At 38.6% G+C, this 19,272-nt stretch overlaps 1 protein-coding gene across 2 annotated transcripts; it reads left to right on the top strand.

Moving 5' to 3' along the window:
- Positions 1-236: 236 nt before the first annotated feature.
- Positions 237-18,184, top strand: KTF1 (kow domain-containing transcription factor 1). 2 transcript variants are annotated; one of them, XM_089150039.1, is made up of 24 exons: positions 237-666; positions 3,038-3,288; positions 3,374-3,529; positions 3,701-3,859; positions 3,953-4,036; positions 5,661-5,728; positions 5,825-6,163; positions 6,254-6,305; positions 6,377-6,532; positions 6,633-6,770; positions 6,857-6,977; positions 7,058-7,216; positions 7,293-7,347; positions 7,474-7,523; positions 8,537-8,603; positions 10,438-10,474; positions 10,614-10,638; positions 11,642-14,329; positions 14,579-14,641; positions 15,223-15,282; positions 15,410-15,469; positions 15,593-15,652; positions 15,774-15,833; positions 16,318-18,184. In XM_089150039.1, the coding sequence occupies exons 1-24, from the start codon at positions 468-470 to the stop codon at positions 16,389-16,391; spliced, it is 5,181 nt and encodes a 1,726-aa protein (XP_089006165.1). In that variant the 5' UTR covers positions 237-467; the 3' UTR covers positions 16,392-18,184. The 2 variants fall into 2 exon arrangements, with proteins under 2 accessions (XP_089006165.1, XP_089006166.1); XM_089150040.1 differs by having other exon boundaries at positions 7,477-7,523.
- Positions 18,185-19,272: the final 1,088 nt, after the last annotated feature.

The following is a 19,272-nucleotide window of genomic DNA, read 5'->3' on the forward strand; positions in this document are numbered from 1 at the left end:
GAGATGTTGATCTTTGCCAAATGAACCAGCCATTGGATTCAGATTCCACACCCAAATCTGTCAACAGTCCTAAAGCTCTATGCCTCTGACGTTTCACATCATAAATCCTTCTGATGATTCTAATCCGACGCTTGGCACATAGCAGAAAGCAATGATTCCGGTTGCTCAGTGGGCCCAGTCATTCTATTCCCTTTATTGGGATGAATTCCACCCGTTTGGAGATTTTTCCCGTAACTTGGTAAAAAACCAAACCCCAGAAGGTAACGGCACAAAAGCCGATGTAATGAAATCCACTACCAACGACACGAAATTGCCTTCTCGTTTTACGATGTAGAGTAGTGTGGTCTGCATTCCACTCTCTCCTCTCTTCAACCCCAACTCTGTCTCTTCGTCCTGATCGCGAATCTCTGTGGTAGTTCCATTCCATTTTCAGTCTTTCTCCCTCTCTCCTCCTGTCTCTGTAGATAATGGCTGTAAAAGGTAAGGATGTGAAGGGGAAACAGGTAGCTACAAAAGGGTCGTCGGGGAAGAGGAAACGCGATGAATCGGACAAGTCTGGAAATCGGAAGAGAAACACTTCTGGTGTACTCCAGTTTTTCGACGTCGCTGCCGAGGTCGAAGACGATGAAGAAGGCGAAAGCGAAGAAGATTGGTTTGATGACGATGGTACAATTCCGTCTTATTCTTCCAAATTTCCGATTCTGCTTCCTTTATGTATTCTATTCTTTATAGGGTCTTGTTTTCCGTCATTTCCTTCTGATTCTTCACCTTATTCCAAACTTACGGTATTTAGGGCTTTTAGTGGGTATGTTCTTAGGGTTGGATTCGGGTCACGTATATTCAGTGAATGCAAATGTGAGTGCATATAATTGGTTTTATGCTTATCTGACATGCGTTAAGGGCTTTGACTGTATTTTATACTTATATGCACTGAATGCTACTCAGTTCCATAAGCGGATGCATGTCATGGGGTTTATGGGCTTATGGGTGTACTTAAGTATGTGATGATGTATGATTATAATTCGGTCAGGGTTGGTTCTTAGCCCAGAACTTACCGATGTTTATGTTTGGGGGTTTACCTAGACAATCAGTCCCATGAGAGGTGGTAAAATTAGTGCCGTAAGTGCCTCTTGGCTGCCTAGTCGACGCCTAAGATATGCACAGAACCCTTGATTTTCTGACCTTGCAAATTTTCAGCGAATGATATGTTTTCAGAATGTGGTAAAATCAAAGCTTGTTCATTTTTAGAACGTCTGGATATTCAACTTAAAAGACGACACTGGCACACTTCAAAGAGAAGTGCCTATTACATGGTGTTTCATATGATTGAAGTGGAACCAACGTTTCATGAGATTTGGTTATACACGGGTTTAATGTTGGTCAAGGACATCAATTGCTTGCAAGATATCATTTGAATGTCCCCTTTGAAAACTATATGAATAAAAGCTTAGCATGTTTGATGATCTTTCAACCATCTAATTTAGTTGGAGTTTTGGAATTCATTTTATATTCTACCATGTTATTCTAGTAAATAATAAAAAAGCACACTGTTACGCTAATTTAATTCGAAAAATAAATTTTCTAATTTTTTTGTTTGTTTTTGGAGACTTATTTTACCATTTTTTAAAACTATTTTTAGTTGGTCATGATTACTATATCCTGATTTTATTTTTCACATTGGCTTTTGTGGCACTCCAGTTTTCCTTCGCTCTTCCCCCTGTAAATTGAGTTTCTTTATTCTTTTTCAGTTCCCTGTTCTTCGACAAAATAGAGGGTTATAAACTCTATTTGGGCGCTTATGGTTAAGCCTTAGTTAACATGAGTCATTCAAGTAAGCTGTCCTAGGGTTGTTTTGTGGCAAGTTGTGACCATTGTATAATTTAAGAGAGTTGGTGCAGGGTATGGCTGCATTGTTTTACAGAGAATTTATTCAGTTGGACCAATGTTGCATCATTTCTATTATTATCTATTGAACTTGCTGCTGTTAGTCTGTGCTAATGTACCAAGTGCTGAAAGTTGCTGCTGCATATAACTGATATATCTGTTACTTGATTTAATCGTCTTACCTTATTGCTTACATCGATTTCATCTTTGTTCTATAGGGTGTATTGTGTTGCCCATCCACACCCTTTCTAGTTATTTCCTCCCAAATTACTCCTGTTAACCATCCTATCAAATGAGGAGGAGATCAGCTATTCACTTCTTTTTATGGTGTGTGGTTTCCTTCTTTTGCAGTTGCTATGATACAGGTCTATTACAATGTAGCTTTTCAAGTAGTGTTTTCTTTCTGGCAATTGTGTCGTTGTATTTGTTTCCTTATACTGAACCTTTATACCTTGTTCCATGAGTGCTTTCATATAGGGACACCTTCCCACCCTTGTTCCCTGAGGTTTATCAACCGCATCAAGCGTAGCCTACCACAGATACTTTTAAGTGCCTAGAAATTCTTCTTTTATAAGCAGAGGTATACCTTTCTCATCACCTATGATGAAGCCTTCTTTGTTGCCACTATCTTGCTGCTAGTTATGAGTCTGTTAGCTGTTTTGGATTCCTTGGTTGTTTACATCAACATGTTTGGTTTGCCTTTATTTATGATTGGTGGCTAATTGGTTGGTATTCCATCATACAAGCTTTTTCATGGGAAAGCCAATCTGTAACACAAACCAGCAGTTCGGCTTAACTTGGCACTCTCCCAGTCCCTTGTGTTTTATGTTTATTTGATTGCTTGAAACTTGTTGATTGAAAAATAAAGGTACTCATGATTGTTTATTTTTCTTCTTTTCAGTTTCGTCTAACCTCACCACTAGATTTTTAAATGAGTTGGTGTGTCTTTAAGGCTTGTAATGATTTCTGATTTAGGAGGATATATTGGTATTATCTGAGTATAGTTTGCTGAGGAATGTCATAGTTTGATTCAGTGGCAGGAGATCTCTTTACATGTCTTGGAAGATGCTCCAATGGTTTGCTGCTTCGTTTGTTCAAATTTCAGTAGCCAACCAGTAGATTTATCACATCCATTTTTTTATCACTTGGACAGATTTTTTGGATAAGACTAACGCAGGGCTAAAGGACAAGATTGAAGCTGGAAAATCCCATCACCTCCCTTTTTTTCCTAAAGAAGAGGAGTTGAGCGATGATGAGCTTGCAGAACTGTTGAGAGAACGTTATAAGCCTGGTTCAAAGCATGTTGTCTTTGCTGAAGATGGTTATGAGGCTAAAAGTTCGCTGGCAGAAAATGGGCATATGCCCTCAAACGAGGACCCAACCATATGGAAAGTCAAGTGCATGGTATGACGTCTGATCATTTGGTTGTCTCTGGACAGCAATGATTGAAACTGCTTTATGACCAATTCACTGCTTCTTTTGGGTTCAGGTTGGACGTGAACGGTATTCGGTCTTCTGCCTAATGCAAAAGTATGTTGAATTGGAATCTCTTGGAACCAAGCTGCAGACTGTTTCTGCTTTTGCACTTGAGCATGCAAAAGGTTATATATTCATTGAAGCATATAGGGAAGTTGATGTAGTAGAGGTATCTCCCATTGCCATTACGTGTAAAATTTATTGATATCCAATATTATCTTTATAAATTTCTTGCTGCCTTGGCTTGATTATTGGCCAGTAAGCTGCTTATTACCCTTGCTATTAGAGTAGGGTTACTATATAAGATACTAACATGGGGCTGACAATGTCTGTACTCTAGGCATGTAAAGGGCTTTGCAGTATATATTCTAGTAGATTGTCATCAGTACCAAGAAATGAAGTTCCCCATTTATTCGTTACAAGAAGTAAGACCTGTGAAGTTCCTGTGGGTTCATGGGCTCGCATGAAATATGGTATTTACAAAGGTGATTTAACACAGGTATGTTTTGTGTTTTTTAGCTCATTGGTTGCTGGTTTCCAAACTTCAAAGTGCATTTTGCATTTACTTTTTCTGTATGATCTGTTTCTGTAGGTTGTGGCTGTCAATGCTAATCGTAAGAGGGCAACAGTAAAGCTTATCCCGAGAATCGATCTACAAGCCATTGACAAAAAACTTGTATTAAGTTCTTGTTACTGCCGTTAATTTTGAATTTGTTACTGCTGTTAATTTTGAAATTCATCATTGAGAATTAACTATTAAGCAATGGAAATGAGCACATGCTCTCTGTAATTGGTGTCTAATAAATAATAGTTGCCTAAGAGTTGACTAGCACCCAGGCATCCTGGTGGTTTTCTCATTTCTGGGGGCTGGGCAGTTGGTAGGCTTGCTGTAGTTGTGAAAGGGGATTGCTTTCTTGTCTTTGGTGGTGCATAGATGTTATCTTGGGACTCCTTGCTGTGCAGGCAGTCTGCATGGATAATTTTTTCCCTTTTTTTTTTTAACAATGATAGATGCCTTTTCTATTTGTACCATTTATGTGTTTGCAGATATATACGATTTCATTCTTGACTACCCTGTACCCATTTTTTTTTGTCTGCTTGTTTGATGTTCACCCTTAACTGCAAGCTGCAATTTTATCTCCAACTTACCATGGTTTACAGTGGCAGCGTTCCAGGGTGAGGCCATCCTCCCTTTGTTGATTAATAATTGCTTGATTTCAAGTTGTGATAATTTGTTTTGCAGTTTGCATTGTTGTATATGATACTATAATTGAGATTGACTCTGTTCATATTTCATAATTGTATCTGGTATTCTGTGGTTATGTTTACTCACATGGTCCTTGTTTTGTTGGTTATTCATGATGAGTTGTGGCTTAATGTTTTTTTTTTCTTTTTTGGTTCTAGATTTTTTGTGCGTATGATATAAGCATATATTATATAAGCTTAAGCTATATGGTGATTCTTGATGAATTGAAGGAATCCTGGATAAGGGGGGATTACCCCATACTCTGTTTTTTTGTTCACTTGTTAAGTGTTCACTGTTTAACTGCAAGCTGCAACCTAACTCCAATGTACTGAGGTAGATGGGTGGCAGCATTCCAGTGGGAGGCATCCTCCCTTATTGTTGATTAATGATTACTTGATTTCAAGTTCTGATGATTTGATTTGCATTGTTTATATGATACTATCATTGCGATTGACAGCATTCATAATTGTATCTGGTATTTTTGTTTGTGGTTATGCTTAATCCATGTGGTCCTTATTTTGTTGGTGATTCTTGACGAGTTGATGTGGCTTATTTTTTGTGTATGATGTAAGCATATATTTTTTTAAAGTTATATTTTAGTGATTATTAATGAGTTGGATGGGATCATGAATAAAACGGGAATGGGTTATTAACACTCGACTGCCTAGCCCTAAGTGTCTAGGCACAACTCCACCATCTTAGGTTGCCTTGGCACCTTCGTACCTTGTAACTACAGTAGGCATTAAGTTTGCGACTACTCTGTATAGGTCCAGGTTGAAGCTGAAATGAGGACCATGAGCCTGCTGGATTATTATGCCTTGGGATCAGTAAATCGTTAACATATTGCGGAGGATGAATCAACTCTTAACTAACCGATAGTGGTCTCTGCATGATGTCTCTTATGAGGATGCCAAATGAACGAAAATATATTCTTGGTTTTTGTTTTTGTATTGTCAACTAAACCACTCAGTATCTTGCTTTTTATATGGTACTTGGCCTCTGTAGTTTTTTTTTTGGTCATTTATGTGGTGCTTGGTGCAAATTTCGTCTGCAGAGTGGTGGAGGGACTGTCAAACGATCTTCTGTCCCAGCACCAAGACTTATAAGTTCCAGCGAGCTTGAGTAAGTTGTCTAATCTTCCTCACTTAGAGTGTGCCACTGGATGTTGATTGCAATTCTTTCCCCCATGCTGCATCTCTGTATGCTTAACATCTGTAGGAGCTTTCGGAAACATATTCAATATCGACATGATCGTGAATCTGGCTTGTATTTCGAGATACTTGATGGCTTGATGCTGAAGGATGGTTATTTGTTCAAAAGAGTACCCATTGAGTCACTATGCTGCTGGGATGTGGTGCCTTCAGCTGACGAGCTACAGAGGTTTGAGGCTTCTAAGGAACACCAATCGGATGATACAGAGTGGCTTATGGGGCTTTATGGTGGAGGAAGGAGTAAGTGTTCGGAGAAGAGTGACAATGACAAAACCAGTGGATCCAAAAGTACATCAGGGACAATACATGAGAGTGGTTTCGAACTGCATGATCTTGTGTTTTTTGGGTAAGTATTGATTACTACACGAAGCCACCTGCTTTATGGTAACTCTCAAGTACTTATGGATTTCCTTATTTATTTTCTCTTGGATTACAGTGAGAGTGATGTTGGTGTTATCATAGGCATGGAGGAAAGTGATAGATTCCAGGTAGTCAATTTTAGTTTATTTTCTTCCCTCTCTCTTGCACTGGCTACTTATGTCTGCCTTTGGTTGTCTAGATACTAAAAGACAGTGAGGGGGAAGTAGAGACTGTGACTGTTGAGCTGGACGAGCTGAGAAGTGGATCTGACGATAGAAAGTTTACTCCTCTAGATCATCAGAGGGAGACAATATCCATCAACGATACTGTTAGTGTTTTAGAAGGTCCATTTAAGGTATGGTGTTTGTGCTTATGAGTTGTCTCATTCACTAAAATAAGTAGTCAGATACATTTTAATCTCCTAAATAACTCTGCTGTTTATTTTTTCATCTCAGGATCGACAGGGGATTATCAAACAAATATACAGGGGCACCCTCTTTATTTTTGTTGAAAATCAACTGGAGAGTAGTAATTACTTTTGTGTCAAGTCCCATTTATGTGAGAAATTGAAGCTTGCTTCTCAGGGAAATGATGTATGTTGCACCAGCCACCAGAGATCAAGTTTGGGCTTTATAATCTCATTGCGTATACTGAAGCCTTCTATTTTTGGCTTTTATAGGTTGACGGACCAGGGTCCTCTGGGTTTGAGGATTCCATGGCATTTCCCAAGTCACCTCAATTGTCCCCAGAATCCTCTTCACCTAAAAAACCTTGGGAAGCAAGGGGCAACTTTCGTGATTGTATGTATCTGAGTTTTAAGCGTCTTTGTTCAAAGAGCTTGATATGTGGTTTCGCTTCTAATTTTAGTGCTCAAGTGCAGCCAACAACAATGGCCAAGGAGATGGAGATGGAACATTCTCCATTGGGCAAACTGTGAGAATCAGAATTGGTCCTTTGAAGGGTTACCTGTGCCGTGTCATTGCCATTTATCGCTCTAATGTTACGGTTAAGCTCCATTGCCAACCGAAGGTTCTTTCAGGTTGGTTAATTGCTGATGGTTCTGTGTACTGTAGGTTTTATGTTAATTGATAATAATTGTGTCTATGTTTCTGTAGTAAAATGTGAGAATCTTTCGGAGGTTCGTGCAAAAACTTGCGGAGAGCCTTTTAGGTATATTGTATGTTTTGTGGTATTTTGTAGAAATATATGCTGGGGATGTAATAATGGTTGAATTTCTTTACTTGGTAGTCTATTTGTCAGTCTTCTGATTCAAATCTATTTCTTTCTTTTTTAAAGCAGGAATCCTGCTTCCAGTGCTGAAATTGGAAATCAAGACTGGTCAAGAGGTATGGAAATTGTTGTTTCCCTCCTTGAGCTGGCAAAATATGGAAGTATGTTGCTTATGCACTAATATTTGGCCTAACGTTTGGCACCTTAGTTAATTCCTGATGACAATGGAAATATGATGCATCAAACTGGGTTATACTCTCTGTATCGACTCAAAGTAATTGTTGGTCCTGTTGGGTTGGTTGTTACTTTCTGTCTAGTGACCCTAATCTCATCAAAATACCTTATGGTTTGGGCATTTTTCAATCCTCCTCTTTGCCTAGTCTATTGCTAACAAAGTGGTAGCTAGGAACATTCTCAATGAGAATTAGACTTTCTGAATCTTATCAAGCTGCTCTTTTCATGCACACTTTTCAGAGATGGTTTTCTAGCTTTTTCCAAGCACCTTTGTTCAAATTTTAAGATGCCCATTGTTAATTTGCTTCTAATGGTTGACTAACCTGTCTTTGTGGTAACCCAAGTCTATTGCCTGCTAATTCAAGCCTGAAGCTAGAGATTGAGGCTCAGCAGGTATAGTTTCCGTTCAAGTAGAGTGAAGCCAAAAATCAATTGACAGCAGTCTTTTAAATTCATTAGATGAAGGGTGATTAGCCTCTAGATTGTTGTTGTCACCAATTTGTGTGATACATTTCGTTGGTTATATATCCACTTTAGATTTTGCTTCGTTGTTTCTTATGGTGTTTAAAGAAAGAACAAGGTATCGACATATATCCTATAATTGCTTAATTGCTTTGCAGAGCCTAATTTAGTCAAATCTTAAAATGATAGAGTTAAGCTTCAAATAGGCCAAGTATTGAGTAGAACAGGGAGTTTGGAGCAAGACATTTAGAAGGTGTAAAGACTGGACCTGCAGACAGAATGCATGTGTCTTGGGTGTTCCTCTGTGTTAAGCATCTACTTTTGTATTTTTGACTTATAAATGTGTGTCATAGTAAAGCATTACTATTAGTTCTCAATCTTGTCACTCTTGTCACCTTTGCTGTTGTGTCACATGGTGCCTTAATTTTTGAAGATCTGATGGATGGAAAGGGAGCATTGGGAGAGAGTAATGGATGGAATTCGGGATTGTCTACTGGGAGGTATGGTACATCCATATATGTTGATGTGAATACGGTGAACAAGCTATAATTTGTTGATATTTGATCTCTCTGGTAATTATTGATCTTTTGGGGCTTTACATATTTAATAAGGTTACATATGCAAATGCACGTATTGGTGTTTGGTCAAATATGAAATACCTAAAATGAATTATATAAGGAAAAGAAGTGTAAGAGTCAAGAGGTACACAAGGAAATTAGTGAAGATATTTGAGGGTATTTTAGGTAGTAAAAATATATTCACATTTACATTACACATTGTCCAGACTAAACTTGAACCAATTTTCACCAAAAAAAAAACTAAACTTGAACAAATTCCATCTTTTCAATTGATACAGTTTATATTAGCCATTAGGTGTGTATCTTAATTATTGAACCTACAAATAGGACTTTGTAATTATCTTAATTTTTGTTAGTTATAATTATGAGTAATGCAATTACCATAATAAGTATTTGTCTATGTAAAATCTAAGGAAATGAATAGAGTGCAACTTTACTTCCTAAAATTTCTTCAATCTCATTAACTGGATGGATGTGATTAATGTCTATAATTGTAATTTTGACATTTTATAATAATATCAGCTATTTTATCAATATTTATTTTGATTAATATTTATTAATACCAGTATTTCCTCCTAACCTTTCCACACCTTATTGGTAAACGAATCGGTCCTTAAACAAAAATTACGTAAAACTAATTTTGGGAAGTTAATTGTAACATTTCATATGTCCTAAAAAAGTAGGATATTCTCAGATCTTGGTGAGTTCTCCATCTATGATTGTAGTTTTGATACATGCAACCTAATGGATTAACTCAACCCTGAAGACCTCTTAAACAAAAATCTCTTATGATTTGCCTTCCAATCTTTTTCTCAATATCTTTTCATTGTTTGAAAATAAGAGCATAACCATGGGTTGGTTTGGTTGCAATTGCTCGTTTTAGTTGACTTTCTGGAGTGGTAAGACCTCTCATACCAAATCCCTTACGATTTGACTGGTATATAACTGTCCAAAATTTTCAAAAATATCTTTCATTGCTTGAAAAGTAAAAAAGGAACATAAGTGATGGTTGGATGGTTGCAATTATTTGTTTTGGTTGAATTTATCATATTGAATTCTTACTTAGTCAGTACTCCTCCTGGGCTGTGGATTAGTAACTTGGATTTACCCTTGGAGTAAGTGTTTAAAAGACATTCTAGAAGACGATTTGGATAGGTGGAAATAACTGGTGATAATTGTAAATGTTTTCCTTAAGCCATATACCTTCTTTCTTTTTAAATTTGTCAATAATCATGTTCAGAATATTCTAAATGAGCTTAAAGTTTGGTGGTTGAGGTCTAGAGGAGCCTTGAAAAATCACGATTAATGTAGCTTCCCCTAATGTTCTTTTTATATTTTGAATTCCACAATAATCATGTTCAGAAGATTCTAAATGAGCTTCTAAAGGAGCCTTGAAAAATCACGATTAATGTAGCTTTCCCCTAAAATTTCAGAGGAAGCTTATTGGATTTGAGTTGAGTTAGCTTCACCGAAGCAAAATATATTATAAATTATCCATTTCTTTTACTAGGTTAAGAAAATCACAATTCTGTAACCTTTATTTTGAAAATTTTCCCCTAATTAACTGTTACATTTTTGAAGACTATATCGTTGAGCTTCTCTTTTAGTGGCTTTTTGTCGTTGTCAGACTTGTAATGGTTTTAACTGATCTGTAATGATGATTTTTAAGATTTGTTGATTCTTTCTAGGAATTAATTGGTTCACTGGCTTTGTCTGTTTTGATGCATACATGACAAATTCATGCATCTGTCTGCAGGAATTCTTGGCCTGATTTCACTGCTTCTGGCTTTTTGGTTGGTTCACTTCTATTCACACATTTCTGTGGCTGTTACATTTTTATGTATTATTTCAATTTTCAGTAATTTTTTATCATCTAATGGGAGCTTTCTGCTTGTTTACTCGGACTGAGTCCCTTCTGCGAATTCTTTTCAGTCCACAGCAAGTGATCCTAAAAAAGGTATGGTGGAGTACCATTTGAGCTGGTATGTTAGTGTCCATGATATAGGTGTTTACCAATTTTAAAATGCATTAATATGCATTTACAGCATGAATATACTCATGAGAAACATGTGTGGTACTATTGCAAATACCTGTGATGTAAATGGATCATCTTTTAAGTTTAATCATTCTATAATTCAATCAGTTGATCGTTTCCGTTACCTGTTTGACAAGTAATCAATTTCACTGCTGATCCATACTGATGGATGACATTCTCTCCCCTTTCCGTATGGCTTCCCTTAATGTTGGCTTCCCAGGGAGAGAATTGGTTTGGATTTGGATCATCTGACTGAGTTGGGATTTCTTGCTGCAAATGTTTTAAAGTTGAGATGCCAAGGTTGACTTTGCTATTTATCTGAGATTTTTAAACCCAACTCAACATTGTCTCAGCCTTATAGGGTCTATTTTTCCAATCAACTCTATGCAAAGCCATAGTTTGTTAAGAGTACCCTGTCCCAAGCCATGTACATCTACCGGCACCACTTCTTCTGGAGTCATTTTGGTCCTATTCGCTGGTTCCTTTATCTACTCCAGTCTGAATCATACTTGCGTTCTGTTACATGTCTTTTTCAATGATCCCAAATATCTGTTACATGTCATTTCTTTGAACTTGACATGTGTTGGAGTTGCTCCTAAAGTAGTTTTTTGTCGATGTATGTTTTTTTACTTTAGCACTTGTTGTTCTCAACCTGATTTCTGTTACACTAATCTTCACTTATTGTTCTCAACATCCAGATTTTTGTTACACTAATCTGTATGTGGTGTTTGTTCACCGTTTGGTGTTCAGCTCCATGTGTCACTGCTCTTGGCTGTGTTTTATATCCCAAAAACTAGTCTTATAGTAAAGTGGATGTACCATATCCTTTTTTTTTGGGTAAAAGATATACCATATCCTTTTTGTGCTTAATGGAATGCCTATGTGTGGTTTTTATTTTTTCTTGTTTGTCACTTGTTAATTACAGATGAAGGAGATGATCCGTGGGGAAGCAATTTAGGTCCAGCTGGTGGTAATAAAGCTGCAAACGGCTGGGAAACTGCAATTGGTTCTCATGAAGATCAGAAGTCGTCTTGGGACAAAGTAACAAGTATGGACAAGGCCATGGGTGCCGTCAATGATAGTGTTGGTAACTGGGGTGCGAATGCAGACTGCTGGGGTAAAACTACTACTAAAGATGGCTTTGGCAGCAGTAAGTCTGATGGCTGGGAAAAAGCAAGCATTCCAACTGAAGGGAAGGCAGGTTGTTCAAGAGATGCAGGTAATAACTGGGCCAAAGAAAATCATGATGGTCAGCCAATGGATCAGAATGATGTTAGACAAGATCAACCGAGTTCTTGGGATAAGGGGAAAGATATTGTTGGAAATGATTGTTCTGGGGAGGGTGGTGCAGCTGGAAATAAAATAGATTGGAACAATGCAACTGTTGCAGGAGGTTGGGGTAATGCATCTGCCAGTCTTGACGCAAAGGGAGATCAGGGAAGTGGCTGGAATAATGATAAAAGCTGCGGTGCTAGTCAGTCTGAGGAAAGAAATTTCCAAGAAAACCATGATAAGGGAAAACGAGAAGACTCTTGGGGCAAAGCTCTAGACAGTTGGGAAGCAAAGGATGGTTCAAATAGAAGTAAGACAGACTGCTGGAGTAGTGCAACCGCTGGTGGTGGTTGGAACGCAAGTAAGACTGTGAATGCGAGTGGTATGAACGATGGATGGAACAGGCAAAGGGCAGCTGGTGCTGATGAAGCATTGGCCTGTGGAGAAGGGGGTGCTATGGAAAATGAAACAAAACAAGATCAAAATAGCCGTTGGAGCAAATCAAAAAGTTTCGGCAGTGACTCTGGGTTTGATTGGAAGAAAGAAAGGGTGGAAAATAAGGATGGATGGGGAAATAGAGACCAAGAAGGCAGCTGGGACAAACAAAAAACTTTTGATGATAGTGGGGGTTCTGGTGGGAGAAGAGGAAGAGGAAACCGAGGAGGTGGTAGAGGTAATTTTGGTAGGGGTAGATCTTATGGTTGGAATGATGAAGGAAACAAGTGCGAAACATCAACAGTATCTGGTGGGAGCCAGCCCCGATGGAACAATGGATCAAATAGAAGTAAAAGTGGGGGTGAAAATGGATGGAATAGCAATGTTTCGTCTGAAGATCAGCATACTGGTTGGAAAAGCGGAAAAAGTGATGCAGGAGGAAATCAAGCACCTGGTTGGGATGGAGGCAGCAATTGGAATGCTTCCAAACCAGAGAAGGAAAACCAGTCATCTGGTATTCAGAGAGGAGAAGGTGACGCAGGAGGAAGTCAATCTGGTTGGGATAAAAGCAGTTGGGGTACCCCTAAAGTTCCTGCTGAGAAACCAGCTGTTTGGAACCAAGAATGTGGTGTGAATGGAGCAGACGGGCAAAGAGATCAAGGGCGTTCACCGGGTCCTACTAGAGGAGGCTTTGGATATAGGGGCCGTGGAAGGGGCAACCAAATGAGTGGCAGGGGCAGAGGACAGGGTTCTGGTGAGGAAGGTTCATTTAGGAGGGAAGGTCGGGGTGGTGACGGTTGGAATAATAGCAAGACTTCCTCAGAAGATCTGCACAATGATTGGAAAAGTGGAACAAACGATACTTGGAGAAGTCAAGCGTCTGGTGGGGATGGAGGCAGCAATTGGAATATTCCCAAAGCAGCCAATGAAAACCAGTCATCTGGGTGGCAGCGAGGAGACAGTGATGCAGGAGGAAATCAATCTGGTTGGAATAAAAGCAGTTGGAGTACCCCGAAAGGAGAGGGTGATACAGGAGGAAATCAACCTGGTTGGAATAAAAGCAGTTGTACCCCCAGAGGAGAGAATGATACAGGAGGAAATCAATCCGGCTGGGATAAAAGCAGCAGTTGGAATGCCCCCAAAGGAGACAGTGACGCAGGAGGAAATCAATCTGGTGGGGATAAAAGCAGCAGTTGGAATACCCCCAAAGGAGGCAGTGACGCAGGAGGAAATCAATCTGGTGGGGATAAAAGCAGCAATTGGAATACCCCCAAAGGAGATGGTGGCGCAGGAGGAGATCAATCTGGTTGGAATAAAAGCAGTTGGCATACCCCCAGTGGAGAGAATGATGCAGGAGGAAATCAATCTGGTTGGGGAAAAAGCAGCTGGAGTACCCCCAAGGGTTCTGCTGAGAACCCAGGTGCTTGGAATCAAGGATTTGGTGCAAATGAAGCAGATGGGCGCAGAGATCAAGGGCGTTCATCAGGTCCCACCAGAGGAGGCTTTGAGTATAGGGGCCGTGGAAGGAGCAACTATTCTAATGGGTGGGGAAGAGGTCGGGGTTCTGGTGAGGAAGGTTCGTTTAGGAGGAACGGTAATGCAGATGATAGTGAACATGGATGGAGTAGTAGTGGTCGTGCTGACAGTTGCAACCAAAGAGGTGGCTTTGGAAACAGAGGCCGTGGGAGGAGGGACCAATCTGGTGGCAGGGGCAGAGGACGAGGTTTTGGTAGGGAAGGTTCATTCAACTCAAACCAGAATAATGATGGTCCTGGAGATCGTACCAGCAGTTGGAACCAAGGAAGTGACGCCACTAAGGGACAGTGGCAGGATTGGAGTGTTGGACAGAGTGGTCAGAGTAGAGATGGAGGTGGAGCAAGTTCCTGGGGCAAAAGAAACCATGAAAGTGAGTAGGGAAATTCATTCTCAACTTCAATGAAGTAGATATATTAAAAGTTCTGGTATGTTATATTAGTTTGAAGTTTTTTTTTTTAAATTTTGCAGTAGCAGGCAAATAGGTTCAGAGTTATGTATGGAATTTCTTTTGTTTACAAATATTATTTCTGATCCTCATAGGTATACTTTGAGTGAAAAATTGTAATTATTTTTTGTATTTTAACTGTACAAATTTCTTTGTTCTGTCATTCTTCTGTAGAGCCAAGAGGTGATGCCACTGCTTCTTGGGGAGCAAGCCCTGCAGGCAATCAAAAAGATGAAAGTGAGTAGGGAATGATTTTCGATAATTGATGTCCTAGTGATAGGGAAGTTTATTTGTATGCTATGTACTATGCTAGATTATGTTGGACAAAAATTTGATGGAGTTTCTGCGTGGACTACAATTGTACTTAACTCCTATTCTGATTCTGCTGGACTGGGTAATAATAATTGAGTGATAGGCCCACTCCAGAATGAGTAGGTTTTATGATTTTCTGTTGTTTACAATTTTCTTGTTGGATGATATTCTTCCACAGATCCAGGGGTTGATACCCCCTGGAACTTTTGGATCCAGCTGTTCTGGCAAAGGAAAGGATGGAAGTGAGTGGCAAAATTAGTTCTCAACTTTGTGAGAACAGTATTTGTAAAGATTACTGGTATACTATTTAGTTTTACGTTATGCTTGGATTTCGTACCCTAGATTGTGTAGGAAATTCAGAATTCAGTTGCATTCAAGTACTTGTTATCAACTTTTGACTGGCATTATTTTAGTCTGAAGTTTCAGTGAGAGGTTTTAGTTTTGTTTGCAATGAGTGGTTGTGTTATAAATGTAGAATTCTCTTACTTTATGTTACTCTTCCACAGGTACATGGGGTAATGCTGCTGGTTCCTGGGGAGCAGGCTCTTCTGACAAAGGAAAAGAAAGTAAGTGGGAAATTGATTGGCAATATATTAGTCTGAAGTTTAGTTAGTGGCTTTTATTTTATTTGCAATCAGTGGTTCTGTTATAAATGTTGAATTCTCTTACTTTATTTATGTTACTCTTCCACAGGTACATGGGGTAATGCTGCTGGTTCTTGGGGAGCAGGCTCTTCTGACAAAGGAAAAGAAAGTAAGTGGGAAATTGATTGGCAATATATTAGTCTGAAGTTTAGTTAGAGGCTTTAGTTTTTTTTGCAATCAGTGGTTCTGTTATAACTGCAGAATTCTCTTATTTTATATTACTCTTCCACAGGTACAGGGGGCAATGCCGCTGGTTCTTGGGGAACAAGCTCTTCTGACAAAGGAAAAGATAGTAAGTGGGAAATTGACTGTCAATATACTAGTCTGAAGTTTTAGTTAGAGGTTCTAACTTTGTTTGCAATGTTCTGTTATAACTGTGGAATTCTATTATTTTATGTTTTACACTTCCCCAGATACAGGGGGTAATGCTGCTGGTTCTTGGGGAGCAAGCTCGTGTGAGAAGGGAAAAGAAAGTAAGTGGGAAATTGGTTATTTTATAAAAAATTAGTAATAGTTAGGTTCTTTGGTACTCTTTTTTTTTTTTTTTTTTTTTTTGGAAAGTTTCTTGGTACATAACTACCATATGTTTCGATTAAATTCAAACCTAAATCGTAGCTGTATATAAAAATCCAATTGTATTCAAATTTCCTGACTGGGTAAATATTTGAGTGAATGGTGTTAAATCGATTGTAGGATGGCTATTGACTGGTTTCTAATCCTTGGTGGGCCTTGGCACACAATGGTCAGTGGACCACAGTTGTAGCCTGAGGTCCAGGTATCGAAACAGCTTCTCAGCAATAGTTGCTGGAGTGAGGTTGAAATATGGCTCTGCTTGTGGGGAAGCCTTTGGCATTGGTTTTGCCCATTTAATCAACAATGCTTTCTAATACTTTGTATTACTTGTCTGCTTCTGTTATTTTCATTTGTGACTCTTAGTTAGACGTTTTTCATCCACAGATCAAAGGGGAAATGCTGCTGATCCTTGGGGCAAGGGAAGCGACAAGGATGGTGGTGCTAAGGGTGGGTGGTGACACCAGGTGAAGTGCTTTTTGGGGTCATAAACAGGCCTTATATTTGACTTTAAGGATTTGCTGTCTTTTGTTTCGTTCAAAAACAGCAGTGCTCCAAGACTGTAAATAGCAGGTTATATGATCTTTGATCTGTTTAGCATCCTATCTTATTGGTTGTAAATATAACCCTGCAAAACAATGAATAGGCTTTCTGGGATTTTTTTGCTAGTGTTTGCTCTATTCTTGACTTTACCTCCCATCACCCTCTCCTGTAATTTCCTTATTGCACACTATTTGGCTGTTGACTGAGGAATGGAAAGGCAACTCTCACCTGGTCCGAGTGGATCAGTTTGAACAAAGAAGGGGTTGGTAGAGAGAAGGAAAGAAAAGGGGGGGAGGGGTTGGGTTACTCCAGGTGGCAGTGCTGTGGATGTCAACCTAGATCCTCTAGGACTTCTCTCGCAGGACTGTCAAGCAAATCATTCTGGTCGATTGGATTGATCTTTGACCATTGAAATTCAACAGTTTTTGATCCAACGGACTGAAATCTTGTTTGATTGTAATGCGCATGACTCAGAGCACTTTCGGATCCTCAACAAGGGGAAAACAAAAGAAGAAGACAGCTTTTGCAGTTTCTCAACGGTTGATGGTTTCCTTGTGCTCGGTTGCCTAATAAGTTGTAGTAACATGGAGATCTACTTAGATTTGGTGTACGATTACTGGGGTGGCATGTATTTGGTGTGAACCTGGATAGCATAACAAGTTGCAAGCCATCTAACATTCATTTGTATTGATTACTATCTGAGATGAGCTGGAATGGAAGTGACAGAATACGATGGTTGGCTGGTATCTGCACTAGAGTAAGCTCAAGATTTCACATTCCGTTAGTTCACTACCTGACAATTCATGGGTAGGCATGAGAAGTAAGCTGAAGATGTCTCGATACACAGGAACTAAGGTTTGTCCTACTTATGGTGATAGCTTTGGTTTTGTTGGTTTTCTATGGGGTTCTGTGTTTTGCTTTCTTCTTTGTTTTTCTTCTTTCCATCTCATTTTTAGTTAGTAAATTATTTATTCATCTAAAGAAAAAACAGAAAACTTTTTCCATACGACACGTTACCTGTTCTGAAAAATTTGCAGCAAAATTCAGCCGAAAGGCATTGTATTACATGTCACAAACCAATGATCAAGCTTGGTCAAGATTTGGATGGCTAATTAGCTCAGGTATGAGTACGCCAATTGAGATGTTGCGCTTGGCTTCGTATTTTTCAGTGTCAAAAAAAAAGTTGTGGGTGTGCTAGTGGTTTTTAGTTCATTTTCATGCGGTTTGTTAGTTCTCGTGCTTCAGAGGTTCAAATTTTCTTTGCTTCTCTGTTTCTTGTTGTGTTGGGTAGTTATTTTGATTTTTTACCTAGGGTTGATGGGGTTAGTGTTTGCGCTAGTAGTCCAAAGGACTAATACTTGCTTAGGTTGAACTCAAAAGTTCGACAATTGCATAGCGGTGGGGGCGCAAGGTTGTCACTACTGTATCCCCTCTTAAAAAAGAACTATGTATTAAATGGTCTTTCTATTTTTGAGTGAATTTGAAACGATCTCTTTGTTGTATGTCAAATTGAAATAATTATTTAATTATGAGTGAGAGTCTTGTCCCAGATAATAGAAAAGTGACAAATTATATATAGACTCTTTGTGTTTGCTATCAATTACATCTATTGTCTTTGGAAAAAGATTAATTACAAATGTTCTTTACTACTTCTCAGAGCTGTCCATTTATGTTTTTCAATTCTTAATAGTAAGGAGCACATGTAATTGATTTTTTTCGGAATAGTGAAGTCCAGGGGTATATGTAGCCATATAAAAATGTTCATTTGTCAAAATATCAGTTGGTTCTATATGTATATTTGCCATGATAAAGTAGATAAATGTTCGAGAAAGAAAAAACAAACCCCCCTCCAGAATGTTATGTGCCCAAAATTTATATGAGAAATACATACCGGATCCAACACTTTCTTAGTTAACTGGTATGCTATCACAGGTCACTGACCATGCAGACTAAGTTACTCTAAAGGGAAAAATATCTATCGATTGAAACCTTTGAAGTTTTAGGGTGTTGTAGCTCTGTAACTTCTTAAGTCGTTAATAGTATTGAAGTACTGTCTCAGACTCTCTGGTAAGCATGGAAAGGAAAGCAATGTCCTCGTTAATGTGACCACTGCAAAGCCACTATTTACTGCTAATGCTCTTGGCTTCTTGCTCCCAAACCCTAACTACCTCTAGATTGCTTATCCTTGAACCAACATTATTAAATTTAGAAACAAAGAAAAGGATTATCTGGGCCAACTTCTCTTGCCCATCATTATTGTCCTTTAGGTTTTTAGGTATTAAAGTTGCAAAAGGTATTCAACCTTATCCCTTCCATCTGTAGTAGAAAATTTGTTTCTTCTGTTTTTCGCTTTGTTTATTGCTCAAGGTTAACTGAGAATTTCTTTGCAGAAAAGAGTAAAAAGAAGAGTACAGATTAATATCTACCCAGTATCCAGATGCGGACATCAGATGCAAAACAATTAAATAGATCTCTCACCTTCAACATTACTGTTAGGAAGAAAAAAAATTGTGAAAAATACTACCAATTGGATGATCTACAAAACATCTAGCATGAAGGAAAATCTCATCTGTTTGATATATCTCTTAAACAATAATAATACTCTAAAATAGGCCGGTCATATGATTATTTTACACGTGGAACCGCCTCTGCAATCTTATATTAGATATTATGTTTTATTTCACGAAGATTAAATCGTCTTCTTGCACAATCCAATATTACGAACCACGCTGTTTGTTAACATTCTTTTTCTTGATTTTTTTGTTATTAATTAAATATTATTTATAGACCAACCATGAC

The sequence above is a fragment of the Hakea prostrata genome, chromosome 3 (genome assembly GCF_041222555.1).
Source record: "Hakea prostrata isolate BN-2017 chromosome 3, UWA_Hpros_2, whole genome shotgun sequence".
Taxonomy (NCBI): domain Eukaryota; kingdom Viridiplantae; phylum Streptophyta; class Magnoliopsida; order Proteales; family Proteaceae; genus Hakea; species Hakea prostrata.

Coding starts and splice junctions, on each gene's coding strand:
- KTF1 (XM_089150039.1), top strand. CDS start 468: ATGGCTGTAAAAGGTAAGGATGTGAAGGGGAAACAGGTAGCTACAAAA. Junction 6,978..7,057: donor AAGGGGCAACTTTCGTGATT/GTATGTATCTGA, acceptor GCTCAAGTGCAG/CCAACAACAATGGCCAAGGA. Junction 8,604..10,437: donor TCGGGATTGTCTACTGGGAG/GTATGGTACATC, acceptor ATCTGTCTGCAG/GAATTCTTGGCCTGATTTCA.